This window comes from Pyrus communis, chromosome 12, assembly GCF_963583255.1.
Source record: "Pyrus communis chromosome 12, drPyrComm1.1, whole genome shotgun sequence".
NCBI classification, from domain to species: domain Eukaryota; kingdom Viridiplantae; phylum Streptophyta; class Magnoliopsida; order Rosales; family Rosaceae; genus Pyrus; species Pyrus communis.
The window spans coordinates 4,439,962-4,457,538 of NC_084814.1; the positions used below are offsets into that span (position 1 = coordinate 4,439,962).

The following is a 17,577-nucleotide window of genomic DNA, read 5'->3' on the forward strand; positions in this document are numbered from 1 at the left end:
AAATTTTTTTGGTGCAGGTAATAATCAACTGTTGACATGGTTAAACTGTTGATTTTTGCATAATAGGATCATATTGGATTCTTCAAGTTTATTCAAAGTACTTGTCCATTATTATTTTCAAATATATTGTTTTCTTGGCTAAACTTGTATGAGGTTGTCTAATGTTTGTGGTCACTGGAATCAAGGGAGTTACGTCATCATAGTACAATGTGTGTGTATGAATACTGAAAATTCACCACGGTGGATTTCCACATTTTAAGAAAAGAAATAGATGTTATATGTACATGCATATCTTCTTGGTTTATAATGCCACCACTTCCTCGTACAGATCAGTGGTGCATGGTTACTGTACAAGTCAAATACACTAGGAGAAGGCTTCCTATCAGCAACACTAAAGGGGTTTGCTGTGCTCGATGATCGTGAGGGTACTGAACCAGAGTTTAGGTTGGCAGTAGGAAAGCCTGAGTATGTTGGTTCAAGACCCCTAGATTTTGTGACTCATGATGGTGCTCAACAGATCTCCGGTGCACATGATACAGAAGTGAATGATTTCAAATTAGTTCCTACGATGCTCATTCTTGATGCAAAATTTTGTCAGCTGTCAACGGTTGTTTCTTTATGCATCCAAAGGCCACAACTGCTGGTTGTACTTGATTTTTTGCTGGGTGTTGTTGAGTTTTTTGTTCCTACAATCAGCAATACTCTTTCAAGTGAAGAAGTACAGAACTCCGTCCATGGAATGGATGCAGTGATCTTGGATCAGTCAACTTACAAGCAACCCTCTACTGAATTTTCTCTTTCTCCTCTAAGGCCTTTAATAGCTGATGATGGAAGGCACGGTCATTTTGTTTATGATGGCAATGGTGGTACACTATATTTGAAAGATAGGCAGGGAGCTATTCTCTCCGGCCCTAGTACAGAGTCAATAATATATGTAGGAGACGGGAAGAGGTTGCAATTCACAAATGTTGTCATCAAGGTTATCCCATTACGATATATTTTCTTGTTTATCCGCATACTTGTTTGCAAAAAAACTTCTATGATATTTAAATTACTAACGTGTGTTCTGTGGGTGTAGAATGGACTGTACCTAGATTCATGCATTTCTATGGGATCCAACAGTAGCTATTCAGCATTGAAGGAAGATCAGGTCTCCTTTGTGGGAGGGAATGAAGATTCAAGTATGAATTCCTCAACAGAAAATGTCAATAATGTGCCACCTCAAAGTATTGTGGCCGACAAGTCCACAGAGATTGTTATTGAGTTGCAGGTTTTTGCTTCGCTTTATTTCTTTTTGGCTTTTATTTTGCTGTGCCCTTTGGAACTCGATGTTAGTCTCACTTTCCCCCCTGAAATGCAAAATGCGTCACTTAACACTCTGAAACTAGATTTTTGACAGACATGTTTCTGTCATTTCTGGCAAAAAATCCATTAAATCTCTTACGTGGTATTAATGGGACCCATTTGGTTGCTGATGTGGTAAACCGTTAGTGCCACGTATACAAAATTGATTGAAGAAACAAACAACCAGGCAACTACCCCAACATAGCCCCACTCCACCCAACTTGACTTCTCTCCCCCTCTTCATCCATTACAAAAGCCTTAGATAACCAAACTCAGCAAAGTGACATCCAAATTCCCAATTCAATATCAGAAAATAAAATGAGAACGAAAATAAACATTATATGGCACTTGATGAGATCTACTCCTGACCCAACTCAACCCCAATCTAAGCTTCTCTTTGTCCATCCTAATCAAACCTTAATAAACGTAATGATGGCATCAATTGATCCAAATCTGACGACCTCTTACAAAACCATCTCCCGAAGAATTGACAGTCTCCTCCTCCTAATCTTCATCAGAAGTTTGCCACCTATCTTCGTCAACTTTTGGCATTTGAGAGTGAGAGAGTGACCTGGCAGTGCAGACATGAGGAAGGGAGGTTTTCTTCACCATCATTTGGGGTGGATGGGTACAGTGCTGGAATTGATTGATGGGCAGAGATAGTAGGTGGGGTTTAGTCACAGAGGAAGAGAAAGGGTGGGATCGTGAGAGGAAAATAATGTTTTAGATATTTCTAATCTGTTATTTTTAAAATATTTTCATCTTTAAAACTTTTAAATTATTTTTTTATTATTGTTTGCACACATGGAAAACACATCATCAAATAATTGGAGCCCACTAAGCTACGTAAGAGGATTTTACAGATTTTTTAATGGAGTTGACAGAATCAAGCAACTTGGGACGAAAATGGGGTTCCAAGGGGTTTAGCAACGCGTTTTTGCGTTTCAAAGGGAAAGTGAGATTAACATTCAGTTCCAGGGGGCATAGGAAAAAATATGCCTTGCTTTTTCGCAATGTCGGGCCATACTCATTTTCTGGAACTGCTAACTTTATTTTGTAACTGAAATATTTCGCTGCAGTTGGTTGGCCCAGAGCTGACATTCTATAATACTTCTGAAGATGTTGGGGAATCACTTGTGCTCTCTAACCAACTTTTGCATGCACAGTTGGATGGATTCTGCAGGTCAAATTTCGTTTGATTATCATGTTTAGACGTACTAGTATAATTTGTGCACAGAGTTTTGTAGACATGCAAATTGCACAGGAATTTTTTTTTTTGGGGGGGTGGGGGTGGGGGGGGGGGGTTGTGGGGTTTCATCTTTCCGAAATAAAAAAATTATCAAGAGATATTTACAATGGAATACTGCTCCAAGAAATTTTCATGTTTAATTGATGCTTGAACTTCATACAAAATTTTTAATGCTTTTAAATTGATTTCTCTTGTTTCTGAAATGCATACAAATATATATATAAAATCTCTATGCATATGAGTTTGCTAAGATTGTATCAGTTTCCATTTACTTTTGCATCAGTTTCCATGCTCTGAATGCTTAAACTTTTACAGAAATGTAATGGAAACTTGACATTATACATGCTCTTGTTGCCTCCAGGCTTGTTATGAAGGGTGATACCAAGGAGATGAATGCAAATGTGCTTGGTTTAACTATGGAGAGTAATGGAATCACGATTCTGGAGCCCTTCGACGCCTCTGTGAAATATTCAAATGCTTCTGGAAAGACCAATATACATCTAAGTGTTTCAGATATATTTATGAATTTTTCATTCAGCATCCTCAGACTGTTTTTAGCAGTTGAAGAGGATATATTGGCATTTTTAAGGACGACATCAAAGAAAATGACAGTGCTTTGCTCGCAGTTTGACAAAATTGGAACAATACGAGGTAGGCTACAGTCTTTTATTTGTTTATTTTTCTATATTGTGGGCCGAAGGATTTAACTTGCCTGTAGTTACATGCTGATGACATATATCCTGCTTCCGTCACATTTTCAGATCCCTTTGGTGACCAAATATATACTTTCTGGAGGCCTCAAGCACCTACTGGTTTTGCAGTTCTTGGGGATTACCTGACACCTTTGTTAGTAAAACGGCTTCTTTTGTTATTTATGGTTTTAGTGTCATATCTTAGTTGTACCTCATGGTGCTTTTTAAATATCAGAGTTATTAACAATGTGAGGGTTTTCATTTATTAAAATTTTGAATGTTAATAATACCATTTTCTTATGACAGGGACAAGCCGCCTACAAAAGCAGTTCTTGCTGTAAATACCAATTTTGCTAGAGTCAAGAAGCCCCTGTCTTTTAAGCTGATTTGGCCACCTTTACCTTCAGAGGGCTCGTCTGTCGATAGCGTAAATTATTCTGATTCACTACCAAATGATGTCCTTTCTGACGGAGTTAGTTGTTCCATTTGGTTCCCTGAAGCACCTAAGGGATATGTTGCATTGGGCTGTGTCGTTTCCCCTGGAAGAACACAGCCACCACTGTCTTCTGCTTTCTGTATCTTGGCTTCTTTAGTTTCTTCTTCTTCCTTAAGGGATTGCATTGCAATCAGTACCAACAATCCGTATGTCGTGCTTTCAATCTCTTTCATTTTTAATAATTTCAGATTACCCTAACGTTGCCAATAGTTTACACTAAGGTTCCAAAGTTACAAATTTAGCAAGACTTAAACATATTTGATGGTTTGTAATATAAACTTTAGTAGATTTTTTTTTTGTCCGGTAAACAAAATTTAGTAGATTTTATCCACGAAAAAGGTGGATCATAGTTTTTTCTTCCTCTTCTAAAGAGTAATCTTAAAGTCAGATAAATTCTTATAATATTGTTCAATTCATGTCTGTTCCATATGGAAGAGGTACTGGAATATATTTTTATTGGATTCAAACTTTTAACGCACTATCATGACTCTCTTATTAGATTTGGGGGCTATCCAAATTCTCTTCCTGGGAATCGGACAAATATTATGTTAGATCTCCAACTAGATTGGCCTGTTTACATTGATAAGAAATGATTGGATCGTGATTTTTTTTATTCCATTTTAAATTGCAGGTATCAGTCAACTTTAGCATTCTGGCGTGTGGATAATTCTGTTGGCACCTTTTTGCCAGCAGGTCCAAATATGTCTAGTGTAATGGGTACAGCCTATGATTTGCGTCACGTGATATTTGGATTTTCAGAAGCGTCTGAAAAATCATCTAATCGTTTCACTGTCCAAGATACTTCTTCTCAACATCATGATGTCCAATCAGAAAGGTTGGCAACCGTAAACTCTGGGCCGCATTATGAAGCTGTTGCTAGTTTCCAATTGATATGGTGGAATCAGGGCTCAAACTCAAGGAAGAAACTGTCTATATGGCGTCCAGTTGTCCCTCATGGGATGGTATATGTTGGTGATATTGCAATCAACGGGTATATGATAATGGTGTTCATGGATATCTTATCTTTATAACTTTTGCTTATGTGTATGTCTTTTTCTGTTGTATCTTAAGTAACATAAGTTTGGTGGTTACTAAACATAGGTACGAGCCCCCAAATACCTGCATTGTTCTTCATGAAACAGGAGATGGCGGGATCTTCAAAGCCCCTCTTGATTTCCAGCTTCTTGGGCAAGTTAAGAAACAGTGGGGAATGGACAGTATATCTTTCTGGCTTCCTCAGGCCCCTCCAGGGTTTGTTTCCCTTGGTTGTATTGCATGCAAGGGAACACCAAAACAATCTGATTTCAGGTCATTAAGATGCATGCGCAGTGATATGGTAGCTGGAGATCAATTTTCAGAGGAAAGTGTATGGGATACATCTGATGCGAAGCGTACAAGAGATTCTTTTAGTATCTGGTCAGCTGGCAATGAGTTGGGGACCTTTATAGTTCGTGGTGGGTTCAAAAAACCTCCAAGAAGGTTTGCTTTAAAGCTGGCGGAGTCAAATGTACCAAGTGGTTCAGATGATACTGTAATTGATGCAGAATTAAGAACTTTTTCTGCTGCACTTTTTGATGACTATGGTGGCTTGGTAAGAATTCATACTAAAATAGCACATATGGAGTATGAAATATAGTAATGTGTAAATGAATAATGAAGTATGAGAAGTATGATTAGGGAACCTTTCTTCCAAATCTTAATACAAACTTTTTTTCTGTATGCGTCAATTATCCATCTGTGATAAGTGATAACTGGATGCCATATTTCTAAAGTAATAAATATGAACCAAGCTCAAGGAATGAATGGGCCTCCAATCATATTAGCAATATTGTGCCAAGGAATTGAGAAAACTTACCTCTTATGTACAATTCTGTTATGTTCATAAAGTTTAACCTTATGTACAATAATGGTATGTTCTTGGCTGAGTTGGCTCTTCTTATAATAACTTCTTACGCTGTATTTAATTATTTATGATCAAAAGTACATAATATTTAGCTTTGGTGGTTGTTATATTTAAAGCTCATGTTTCTTTTACTTTAATTTTCTGTTAGTTACAGCTATTTCTCTAATGATTTTGTCTCATGGAATATGACAGATGGTTCCATTGTTTAATGTCTCTTTAAATGGAATTGGGTTCAGTTTACATGGAAGAACCGACTACTTGAATTCTACTGTGAGCTTCTCTTTGGCTGCTAGATCATATAACGATAAGTATGAAGTTTGGGAACCTCTTGTTGAGCCAGTAGATGGATTCTTAAGGTATTTTCTTCTACCTCAATATTAAAAAATTCTAAGAAAATATATAGGATGCATTAGGTAGCGTATCAGTTCTGAATTCATTATTTAAAAGCAGTCCATGTGGAACCTAGAAAGCTAGAAAAGTCGAACATACATAACTGGTGGCATGGAAAAAAATTTGGAAATTTTGAAGGGATCAAGTCAAGTAAAGGCCCATGGGATCTCAAGGTTATGGATCTTTTTGTGGGTGCTGTCAATGGTTGTGGGTTATGACTCATGAGGGATTATTCATTGAAGACTTTGTATCCCACCCTAATTATACCAGATATTACAGTATGGGCGTTGGTATATGCTTTTGTCATTGTTGACCATGCTTGGATTTAAATATGTTAAATGATGCTGTCAATGGTTGTGGGTTATGACTCGTGAGGGATAATTCATTGAAGACTTTGTATCCCGCCCTAATTATACCAGATATCACAGTATGGTCAGTTCAATAGTAACTTTCATGGAAAATGCTCATCTACATTCTCCAAAAGCTTAAGTTGGTGGTGAACTGTCCAACTGTATATGTCAGGCTTATACCCTTGCCCACAAGGAGCCCGTACTGCGCCTGGAGAGCTAGACATATGGACAAACAGAGAAACATATAGGTGCAGGACCTGACTCACCGCGCACCACGAAAACCAACAAAAAAATTGGGAATGGGGATCAAACTTAGAACCTCTTGAAAACATGAGTTTGATACACAAAATGTCCGGAATCTTCTATGCCAAAAATATAAGATGTTATGGAAATGAGCCAAAAATGTACCATTCTTGCTGCTAGCTGAAGGTGTTTAGTGTTTGTGTACTTTAGGTGATGATAATCGATATGCGATTATATCTATTCTAATGGATAATGTGGAGTGGAGAAGAAATTAGAAAAGTCAAAAGTGTTTCTAGATTTGGTGCTTAGGAAGTTTCCACTAGTTGAAAGGTTAAAGAATAGATTTTATATCTCATCTAGTGTTTTTCTTTCTGGCTTCATTTTCCATCTTTTTTGGGGTGAAACTTTGTATTCCTTTTCCTCATCACCTATAATGCAATTCTGCTCATATTTGGTTAAAATTTCACTTTGGAAACATCCGTAGTTATTTATTATTATTGGCCCACGTACAGGTACCAATATGATCTTACTGCTACAACTACAGCTTCCCAGTTACGCCTTACCTGTACCAGGGATCTGAACTTGAATGTTTCTGTATCTAACGCTAATATGATTATTCAAGCTTATGCAAGCTGGAACAGTCTTATTCATGTGCATGAATATGATAGAAAAAGAGTGAGTTTCTGCTGCCTCCATCACTAAAAGAAGTTTTTTTTGTACACCCTTTCTCCTGTCTGCATATAACGGTTATTGCTTACAGTTCACCTTTTTTTTTCTTTTAACATGACATCAAGTAGGAAGTATCCTCTCCAACAGATGGTGGAAGATCTGCTATTGACGTTCATCACAAGAGAAACTACAATATAATGCCACAAAACAAACTTGGTCAGGATATCTTTGTTCGAGCTACAGAATTAAGGGGACTTGCAACCATAATTAAGATGCCGTCTGGGGATATGAGGCCCGTGAAAGTTCCTGCTTCCAAGAATATGCTGGACTCTCACTTGCAAGGAAAACTTTTCCGTAAAGTTAGAACAATGGTTACCCTTATCATAGTGGACGGGCAGGTATACTCTCATTCCTCATAAAAGTAAATTTCTTATGATTCCTTCCATTTGTTCTTCTCTTTTCCAGTGGATATCTTGACCAGTTTTTTTGGCTTATTGTTATTTATTGTCTTTGTTGTAATAAAAAAGTATCTTTCTCACAGAATAAACAAATAAATTTGCTTACACTTCCTTCTATTTATTTTATAATAAAAAATGTATGAATTTCAAGAAATTAGCTGTGTGTGTGTTTGTATTAGATAGTGACATGGGTTCCCTTATCTTGACTACTCAAATCTATCTGCAATTTCAGTTTCCACGGGTTGGAGGGTTAACATCCCCCCAGTATACCGTAGCAATTCGCCTTAGTCCTGATCCGAATCTCCCTAGTGGATCACTGAGCCATCAACAAAGTGCACGTACTTGCGGAAGCAGCTCAGATCACTTGTCTTCAGAGCTTGAGTTGGTCAAGTGGAATGAAATTTTTTTCTTTAAAGTCGACGATCCAGTATGTAGAATGTTTTTCTTTTTAGCACGTTTTCCAATTAATTAACTGCTTTGCTTTTGCATGTATGATAGGTCTTTGCACATTGATTTTCACATCTGTTATTATTACCGAACTTTGATTTTATGTTTCTACCAAAAGGATGATTACTGGACATTTAATGGATAATTATTCCTGTGCTATGAAATTTGTGTAACATCTTTTAATTAAAATGTAGTTTTGGGACATGCTAAGTGAATTTTCTAATCTGTCACTTACTGGATGTTGGCTTCATACATTTCAAATGATAGATAGTAATGCTGCTTATAGATGCATGTATATAATTCATTAAAACAGTATAAACCATTTTGTTTATTTTCGTATATCATTGTTTGGATGTTTTATGAACATATAAGTAATCTTCTTGGTTATCCCATTCAAGCCATTCTATCCAAATTTGTGCAGGACTACTACTCAGTTGAATTAATTGTGACGGAGCTGGGAAAAGGTAGTTTGTTTATTCTTTATTTGATCTGTCACCGCCTGGATTTGTTATTTAATAGGATGCCTTTTCTCTATTGTATTGAAACTCTCATTGTCATCATGATAAAAAAAAAATGGCAACTAAAGATAGTATTTCAGGTTTCATTGCACCACCTCTATCCTACTCACTGTCATTTAAAAAGTGTAAATGTATGCTATAGTTTGTTTTGTTTAGTTCCTCTGTTATGCATGCTATTTTTCAACTTTGACCTAAATATATTAAGTATTTTCTGTAAAGTAAATTAATTTTCTGCTCTCATTAAATTGTTTTTAATTTTGTTGTACTTAAGAACTACGCATTCTTGTCTGTCAAACTATCAATTTTGGGCAAGATGGGTTTAACTTTTCATTTTTGATTTTAGGGGTCCCTCTTGGATTATTTTCAACCCCTTTAAAGAAGATTGCGGGGATCATCCGTGATAATTCTTACCTGAATGATAGTGTGAACAAATGGACCTGGGTTGAATTATCCTCAACAGAATCTACGGTAGAGTCTAAATTCATGTTTTAGAAATATATTTTTTTCTTATTGTATCTGTTTTATGTCAGAACATGTACCTCGTTCTAGGGATAGAAATTTATCAAGAGTTTACTGACAAGTAGATCAACCTTGTAATATTTATGTGAGTTGTGATTCAGGGATATAATGGTGAAAAGTCGTGTGGCAAAATCAGATGTTCAGTGCTGTTGTCACCGACATCTGAAGCTGAGATAAGTGATCAAACTGATAACAGTGGCAGAAAATCTGGTTTTATTCAGATTAGTCCAAGCAGGGAAGGGCCTTGGACTACAGTGAGGCTAAATTATGCTGCACCAGCTGCCTGTTGGAGGTTAGGGAATGACGTTGTTGCTAGTGAAGTACATGTGAATGATGGCAATCGATATGTGGATATTAGGTCTCTTGTTTCCGTACGTAACAGTACGGATTTTGAACTTGATTTGTGCCTTGTACCAAAAGTTTCCATGGAAGATACCACTCTAAAAAACAACGCCAGTACCCTTGAAGGTCAAATACAATTTAAGAAACTTCAGACTGATGAGTTCTTTGAAACTGAAAAATACAGCCCCGGTACTGGTTGGATTGGCACCATTGCTCAACCAAGCCAAGGTATCATTGAAAGTGGAGGATCTCATCAGGTAAAGATATTAGTTGATGTTCTTGGCATGTGCATGTGTTGATTACTTGTGTAGGTTTAACCTTCAATTTAAATCTCTGCGACTGAAGCTTTACATGATTAGCTTTATGGTTCATGTTGATTTTCGTAGTTTTGTTGTATATTACTTTTATTACATTTTCTCATCCAAAATTGGTAGCTACAGTGTCCCTAAATATATCATTATATGGATTAAAGGGTACACTTTTATTCTTTTGTTACGACTTACGATATGAGAACATTTATAAAAAGAGAAATTAATGCGATGTAACCATTTATAAAACTTGTAAAACCTCCTCCCCCATCTTGTGTCACACCCCAATGTAGATATTCGCCCAAAATCAGCATGCTGATGTCTGAACATCAGAGGCTGACGGAAAAGTAAATTAACAAGGTTCTACCTTAACTGAATCACATCATAAGCATGGTCAAGTCGAATCTTGTCCGTAGCCCCAAAATAAATAAGTATCAAAACAGACAGGAGTAAACCCTAACGCTCCAACACAGCCCAGTACCGCTACACTCATAGACCTCTAACTTAAGGATAACTGATCACCTGGAAAACAAACCCCTGTACTGTGGAATGGTATACTGGGTTGTTGTTTTATACATTTACTCAAGTAGTAACCAAAACTACAAATCTACAAAGTTTAGCCTTCTGCTAAAAACATCCTCGGTGAACTACACTTTCTTGGTCAAGGCCGCTCCAATCTAGAAGAAACCCACTCACATCTTTGTATGACAGACTGATGTGAAGGTGATGGTGACGGTGCAGAGAGTTCCTTTTTGAGGCTCAGCTTTCTTTTTGTTTCTTTTTTCGGATGAGAAGTAACACATGTTTGTGACTATTGGCTGTATTTTAATTTAGGGGATGATTAAGCTTTTTTTTTTTTTTTTTTTTTTTTTTTTTGTGGTCTCTCACATTATTAGACAGGTTTGAATAGTAATTCTGGAGCTCTTAGATTGTTTCTGATTACTGTCAGTAATGCAGGGAGTTCCGGCAGTTGAGTTACCACTGGGCTGGGAATGGGTTGATGATTGGCATTTGAATATGGAATCTGTTCACACTGCTGATGGTTGGGTTTATGCTCCAGATGTTGAGAGTTTAAAATGGCCCGAGTCATTTGATCCATTAAGATCTGTAAACTCTGCAAGGCAAAGGAGATGGATCAGGAATAGAAAACAAAATGATACACATCAGAAAATATCTATTGGACTTTTGAAACCTGGAGATACGGTATCCCTTCCTCTATCTGGGTTAACACAACCTGAAATGTACGTATTGTGTTTAAGGCCCTCTCTCTGCAATAGTAGTGAGTATTCTTGGAGTTCAGTGGTGGATGGGTCTGAACAAACAGAGGATTCTGGTAAGTCAAAAGTATGCTCTGGGATAAGTGTGTCTTCTCTCACCGAGTCGGAAGAACTGTTATATTGCACTCAGATAAGTGGTAGTTCTTCAAGTTCTCATAAGTTGTGGTTTTGTATAAGTGTACAAGCGACAGAGATTGCCAAAGATATTCATTCTGATCCTATCCAGGATTGGACTCTTGTAATCAAGTCCCCGCTATCTATCTCCAATTTTCTTCCGCTTGCAGCTGAATATTCTGTTTTTGAGATGCAAGATAGTGGTAACTTTTTTGCCTGCTCGAGAGGAGTATTATTTTCAGGAAAAAGTGTCAATGTTTATAGTGCTGACATAAGAAGCCCTTTGTTCCTTTCACTGCTTCCGCAAAGAGGGTGGCTGCCTATACATGTGAGCTTTAAGACCAAACTAGTCCTTTTTTTTTTTTTTTTGTATAATTCGATTTTTGGCATAATTTTTTTAATAAAATCCCACCCTTTCATTTATTTCTTTTGCAGGAAGCTGTTCTTTTTTCCCATCCTCATGAAGTTCCACCGAAAACTATAAGTTTGAGAAGTTCGATATCCGGAAGGTTTCAAATAATCTGCATCATAAATTATATTGTGTATCTTAACCTTTACATTGCTTGAAGTGCATTTCTTTTATAGTCTGATAGTTCCGTGGTAATTGTTTCTGCAGGATTGTTCAAATTGTTCTTGAACAGAATTCTGACAAAGAACGGCCACTGCAAGCTAAGATCATTAGGCTGTATTCTCCTTATTGGTATTCAATTTCTTGGTGTCCCCCTCTCAAACTTAGGCTTCTAAATATCAAAGGAAAGAAACATATGCGAAAGGTTGGTAATCCATTTCGTTCTACAAAGGACAATGAAACTATCCTGGAGGAAATAACTGAAGAGGAAATATATGAAGGTCATACAATTGCTTCACCTTTGAAATTTAAATTGTTGGGCCTTGCGTTGTCCATTGATCAATCTGGAAAGGAGCAATTTGGACCTGTCAAAGATCTTTCTCCACTTGATGACACGGTAGATGTCTGTCATTTTTATATTGATCCATTATTGGTAAAGAAATCTTGTTGAGATTTTCTCTTTCCTTCTTTTTTAGGATGGGTCTTTGGATCTCTATGCTCATGATAATGAAGGCAGTTGTATGCGGATTTTTATTACAACAAAACCATGCCTATATCAATCTGTTCCCACAAAGGTAAATTTAATTATTAGAGATTCTAATAAATCTTAAGATTGGTTATTGACCCTTTTGCCCTCTTTCCAGGTAATTTCTGTCCGACCATATATGACTTTTACCAATAGAATTGGTCGGGACATATCCATTAAGTTATGCAGTGAGGATGAACCAAAGATCCTTCGAGCATCTGATGCAATGGTTTCATTTGTACATCGTGAGTCAGAAGGACATGATAAACTTCAGGTTAGTGGAGTGTATATTGTAATATCATTATCTTTGTAGAAACATATGTACCAATGGTCCTTGTATCTGTATCCGTTGTTTTGGAAAATCAGGGTGCATTTACCCTAAAAGGATTGAAAGAAGCTACTCACACTACAAAACCTCGCCTATAAGGGACATGTGACCCCAGAGTCCCTGACATGTCCTATGTGATAAAAGTTATGAATTATAGTATAAAATATATCATATTTGGAGAACCAAAAGCTACATGAAAGCCAGATAGATTAATTTAGGCTTTATTCGGTCGTATCCTGCCCGAACTAGAACCTTTTCTTTTGGAATCATGCTGGACTTTTTTTGTTTCGGTTTACATAGATGAATGATCCGAGCTTTCATCTTATGCATTCTGAAAAATTTAATTCTTTCTTTTGGTTCCATTGTTAGGTTCGACTAGAAAATACAGACTGGTCATTCCCTGTTCAAATTGTAAGGGAGGACACCATTTCCCTTGTTTTGAGGAAGCATGATGGTACTCGGACATTTTTAAGAACAGAGATTCGGGGCTATGAAGAAGGTTCGCGATTCACCGTTGTATTTTGCCTCGGATCAACCAGTGGTCCCATCAGGTACTTACATCATGTGCTGGTAAATATTATATATATATATATATATGGATATATATATGGGGGCTAGGATGTATGGTGTGTATTATGGATCCTAACCCTACATATATGCATACATATATATTCTCATGTTTTGGTTATGTGCTGATAAATATTTTATATATATATATATATATATATATAGAGGTTAGAATGTATGGTGTGTATTATATTTATCCCTGAATCCTAACCCTATATATATGCATAGTTGCCTACATATACATTCTCTTTGCAGGATGTACGGTATGTATTAAGGAACAGACATGTATGGGTATTGTCAAAATGTTGGCTATAAGGCTATCGATCGATGAAATATGACTGAAAAGATCACCAAATGGTCAAACGATTTAGGATATGGCTGATTTCCTATGGTGATTTAGAAACTGGACTATTCAAATTATTGACCTCCCAATGATCCCTTTCAACCATTAATCTATGGTGATCCCTCTTATGGAGGTTGACATGCATACATGCACATTGATGTACACACACCTATTCACCGCCCCATTCTTAAGTTTTAAGGGTCACTCTGCACTCCGCAGTGTGATCAAGTGATCCGAAGTTTAGTTTTTCGATCCCCACTCGGGGATAAGCCCTTGCAAAAACTCATAAATCGAAAATTGTTACACTATTTGATTGTCATAATGAAATGTCGTAGTGTTATTAGACACATTGTGCTAGTTTATTTGTTGTGTTGTAGTTAGATGGCTAAATGATTTGCGATTTCGTTGAATTTTTAGCAGTGATGGTTTGGCCCACTTGAGATCTGTTTTAGTCAATAGCAAAAGGGCATCTGTTTTAAGAAAAGGGTCGTGTGTGTGTGTGTGTGTGTTTTGTGTGTTTGTGTGTATATATACATATATATATGTGTGTGTGTGTGAGAGAAAGAGAAAGAGAGGTGACTAATCTTTTAAAGCTTCATTTGAGCAGAATTGAGAACAGAACAGTCAGTAAAACAATTAGCATTCGCCAGTCTGCTTTCGATGAGGATGCCTGGATTCGCCTAGCGCCTCTTTCAACTACGAATTTTTCTTGGGAAGACCCTTATGGCCAAAAAATCATAGAAGCTAAGGTTGACAGTGCTACAATTGGACCTTGGGAACTTGATTTGGAAAGGACCGGGATATGTTATGAAAATGAGGGACTTGAATTACAATTTTATGTTATGGAAGTTGGTGATATCAAGGTAGCTAGGTTCACAGACACCACAACTTCTGGGACAAGTTTGGATTTGCAAATTGTTGGAAATTGGAGGCATTCTCAAGTGCAAAACACCATTCAAAATAATAGTGCCTCGCCTGTTGAGCTTATAATTGAGTTTGGAATTGTAGGGATCTCTATTGTTGACCATAGACCAAAAGAAGTCTCCTACTTTTATTTTGAGAGAGTCTTCGTATCATATTGGACCGGTTATGATGGTGGTACAACAACCAGGTAAGAGAAGAACCTTCTTATACTCCTATATCATTTTCTTAAGGATGTCTTTCAGCTGTAATGTTATGTGAAGTTCTGAAATTTCAACTATTCTTATCACTCATTTATCTTATACATTGAGCTATTAATGACATTAATTAATGAGGACTAGTGATTTGTAGTCACCTCACTTACGAAACTGTTAAAACATACTAGAAGTATGAAGCAGTTTAAAAGAATTGTTTCACTTGCATGCCTAAAAATAATTGTATGAACTGCCTATTTTTAGTATATATAAATCGAGGACCAGTTTGGTATTGTCATGACTATTAAATAGAAGTAAAACCACTGAATATTTGGTGAATTATAGCTGTAAAGGTGGTGTTGTAAGTATGGAAGTTTGAATTAAAAGACCTAAAATAAGTTTTCATTCAAATTTCCTGCAAACCAAGTTCTAGGGTTTATATTCAATAAAGTTATTGTAGACTAAATTCTGGCCTGTGGAAGCAACTGTTGCTTCTTAATTTTCTGTCAGGAGACTCAGAACCTGAGTTCTTTAAGCTAAACACTGTAGTTTGACTTTACAAAACTCTCTGAATATGTGAGTCTTTATCTGTGTCAAATGTTTACTGTTGAAGCGCATTCATTCTAACTCCGTGTTTTCAGATCCATCCTCATTCCAATGTAGCTTTTCTTATTAAATAAGATGCTTTACAGTTACACCTAACATTTGTGTTTCTCTCTGATAGGTTCAAGCTCATACTGGGTCATCTGCAGTTGGACAACCAGCTCCCACTAACAGTGATGCCAGTGCTGTTGGCTCCAGAAATGAACTCTGACATGCATTATCCAGTGTTCAAAACAACTATTACAATGCGCAATGATAATAGTGACGGCGTCCAGGTGTACCCTTATGTTTGTATACGGGTAATGCCTTTTTACATTATGCCTAAAATGTATGTTATCAGTCATAACAGTGAGCAGTACCTAACCTCTGACCAAAATTTGTGATGACATGATAGGTAACTGATAAGAGTTGGAGGCTTAATATTCACGAACCGATAGTTTGGGCTTTGGTGGATTTCTACAATAATCTACAGTTAGATCGTTTGCCTAAAAGTCCTAGTGTCACAGTAGTTGATCCGGAAATACGCATTGAGTAAGTATCACAACTTTTGCTTGTGTGCAGAAAACTGCAATTCATTGGATTTGCAGCAATATAGTTATGAGTGCTGAAGAGAGCTGTTTTTCCTTCACCAAACAAAAAAGAAATTGCAAAGGGGGAAAAAATTGACCACCACTGCTTTGTCCTTATTTGGCGGTTAAGCTCATATTCTAAGGCATTTGGCCTTCTTTTCATTAATCAAATATGGTTCATATGTCATTTCAATAGCATTTATTCTGTTTCCTTTTCTTTTAATATTAGCCATATGAGACTTGCATAGAAGTTTTATGATTTAGAAAGGATATAAGTAAACATTGATTCCCTACGAATTCTATCCCCCTTACCCATTGGGTGCTCTTTCTCTCTCTCTCTCTCTCTCTCTCTCTCTCTCTCCCCTCATGTTCCCGTAATATTATCACCCAAATATTTGAATTAGTGGCGGTATTTTGGAGTTGTATGCATGGGACGTTGCAGAAGGCCTGCAAACTTTGCAAGTGTCTACTGTTAGGGAAATATGAGTTGTGAACTATCAGGAATAAATTTGTGACTTGATTTTGGGATAATAGTTCTATTTCCTTAACTCTCTTTTTTCTGTTTTTCTTTCCTTTCTTTTCAGCCAAATAGATGTTGCAGAAGTTAGGCTGAAGGTGTCATTGGAAACAGCACCAGCCCAAAGACCTCATGGGGTTCTAGGAGTGTGGAGCCCCATACTATCAGCTGTCGGAAGTGCATTCAAGATTCAGGTGAGCCCCCTAGCTTGCCTGGATGTTTATATATGTTTTATCTGCAAAATAGTATCACTATTCATTTTATTTTGATGGGTGGTTCTCTATTCAGATGCTATGATTTACTCTCCAGTCTCTCAAACTTATAAATAGTCTTCATATGTAAACTACAGAACGTATTTCCAATCCATCATAATATTGAGATGAGGCATTAGTCATCACAGTAATATGTCGTTGCTGCAGGTGCATTTGAGAAGGGTGATGCACAAAGACAGATTCATGCGGAAAAGTTCCATTGTTTCTGCCATTGGTCACCGTATTTGGAGAGATCTGATCCATAATCCTTTACATTTGATATTTTCAGTCGATGTACTTGGTGTGGCAAGTTCAACCTTGGCTTCTCTTAGTAAAGGGTTTGCTGAGCTGTCAACTGATGGACAATTTCAGCAACTGCGTTCGAAGCAGGTAAGGTTTTCATATTAACCAAGAAATAAAAATTAGTAATGCAATGTTATGACGAAGGGCTGTTTTTGAAATGGCTTCAGGTGACTTCAAGGAGAATAACTGGGGTGGGTGATGGAATTATGCAAGGTACAGAAGCACTTGTGCAAGGTGTTGCCTTTGGGGTGTCTGGAGTGGTGAATAAGCCTGTAGAGAGTGCAAGACAAGATGGTGTTTTAGGACTAGTTCAAGGGCTTGGGCGTGCTTGTCTAGGAGTGATAGTGCAACCAGTCAGTGGGGCATTGGACTTCTTCTCATTGACTGTTGATGGAATCGGAGCAAGTTGTTCCAAATGTTTAGAGGTTTTCAATAGCAAGACAACCTTCCAGAGAATTAGAAATCCCCGAGCAATCCATGCTGATGCTGTACTTAGAGAATATTGTGAGAGAGAAGCTGTTGGGCAGGTAAATTGTTACTTAAATTCAGGATCAAATAAACTATTTGC

General features: G+C 37.1%; 1 protein-coding gene across 1 annotated transcript in view; it reads left to right on the forward strand.

The window, feature by feature from the left end:
* LOC137710397 (uncharacterized) overlaps positions 1–17,577 on the forward strand; it is a 38,891-nt gene that overhangs the window by 17,970 nt on the left and 3,344 nt on the right. Inside the window, exons 32-58 of the mRNA XM_068449400.1 lie at positions 329–979; positions 1,079–1,270; positions 2,424–2,527; positions 2,955–3,244; positions 3,355–3,439; positions 3,592–3,927; positions 4,413–4,772; positions 4,883–5,372; positions 5,877–6,040; positions 7,180–7,342; positions 7,465–7,734; positions 8,027–8,221; positions 8,663–8,705; positions 9,103–9,227; positions 9,380–9,877; positions 10,886–11,647; positions 11,755–11,828; positions 11,936–12,284; positions 12,364–12,462; positions 12,532–12,687; positions 13,111–13,292; positions 14,259–14,762; positions 15,491–15,668; positions 15,764–15,900; positions 16,523–16,649; positions 16,875–17,096; positions 17,177–17,536. Coding sequence (XP_068305501.1) covers positions 329–979; positions 1,079–1,270; positions 2,424–2,527; positions 2,955–3,244; positions 3,355–3,439; positions 3,592–3,927; positions 4,413–4,772; positions 4,883–5,372; positions 5,877–6,040; positions 7,180–7,342; positions 7,465–7,734; positions 8,027–8,221; positions 8,663–8,705; positions 9,103–9,227; positions 9,380–9,877; positions 10,886–11,647; positions 11,755–11,828; positions 11,936–12,284; positions 12,364–12,462; positions 12,532–12,687; positions 13,111–13,292; positions 14,259–14,762; positions 15,491–15,668; positions 15,764–15,900; positions 16,523–16,649; positions 16,875–17,096; positions 17,177–17,536 — 7,116 coding nt within the window. The remainder of the gene's footprint in view (positions 1–328; positions 980–1,078; positions 1,271–2,423; positions 2,528–2,954; positions 3,245–3,354; positions 3,440–3,591; positions 3,928–4,412; positions 4,773–4,882; positions 5,373–5,876; positions 6,041–7,179; positions 7,343–7,464; positions 7,735–8,026; positions 8,222–8,662; positions 8,706–9,102; positions 9,228–9,379; positions 9,878–10,885; positions 11,648–11,754; positions 11,829–11,935; positions 12,285–12,363; positions 12,463–12,531; positions 12,688–13,110; positions 13,293–14,258; positions 14,763–15,490; positions 15,669–15,763; positions 15,901–16,522; positions 16,650–16,874; positions 17,097–17,176; positions 17,537–17,577) is intronic.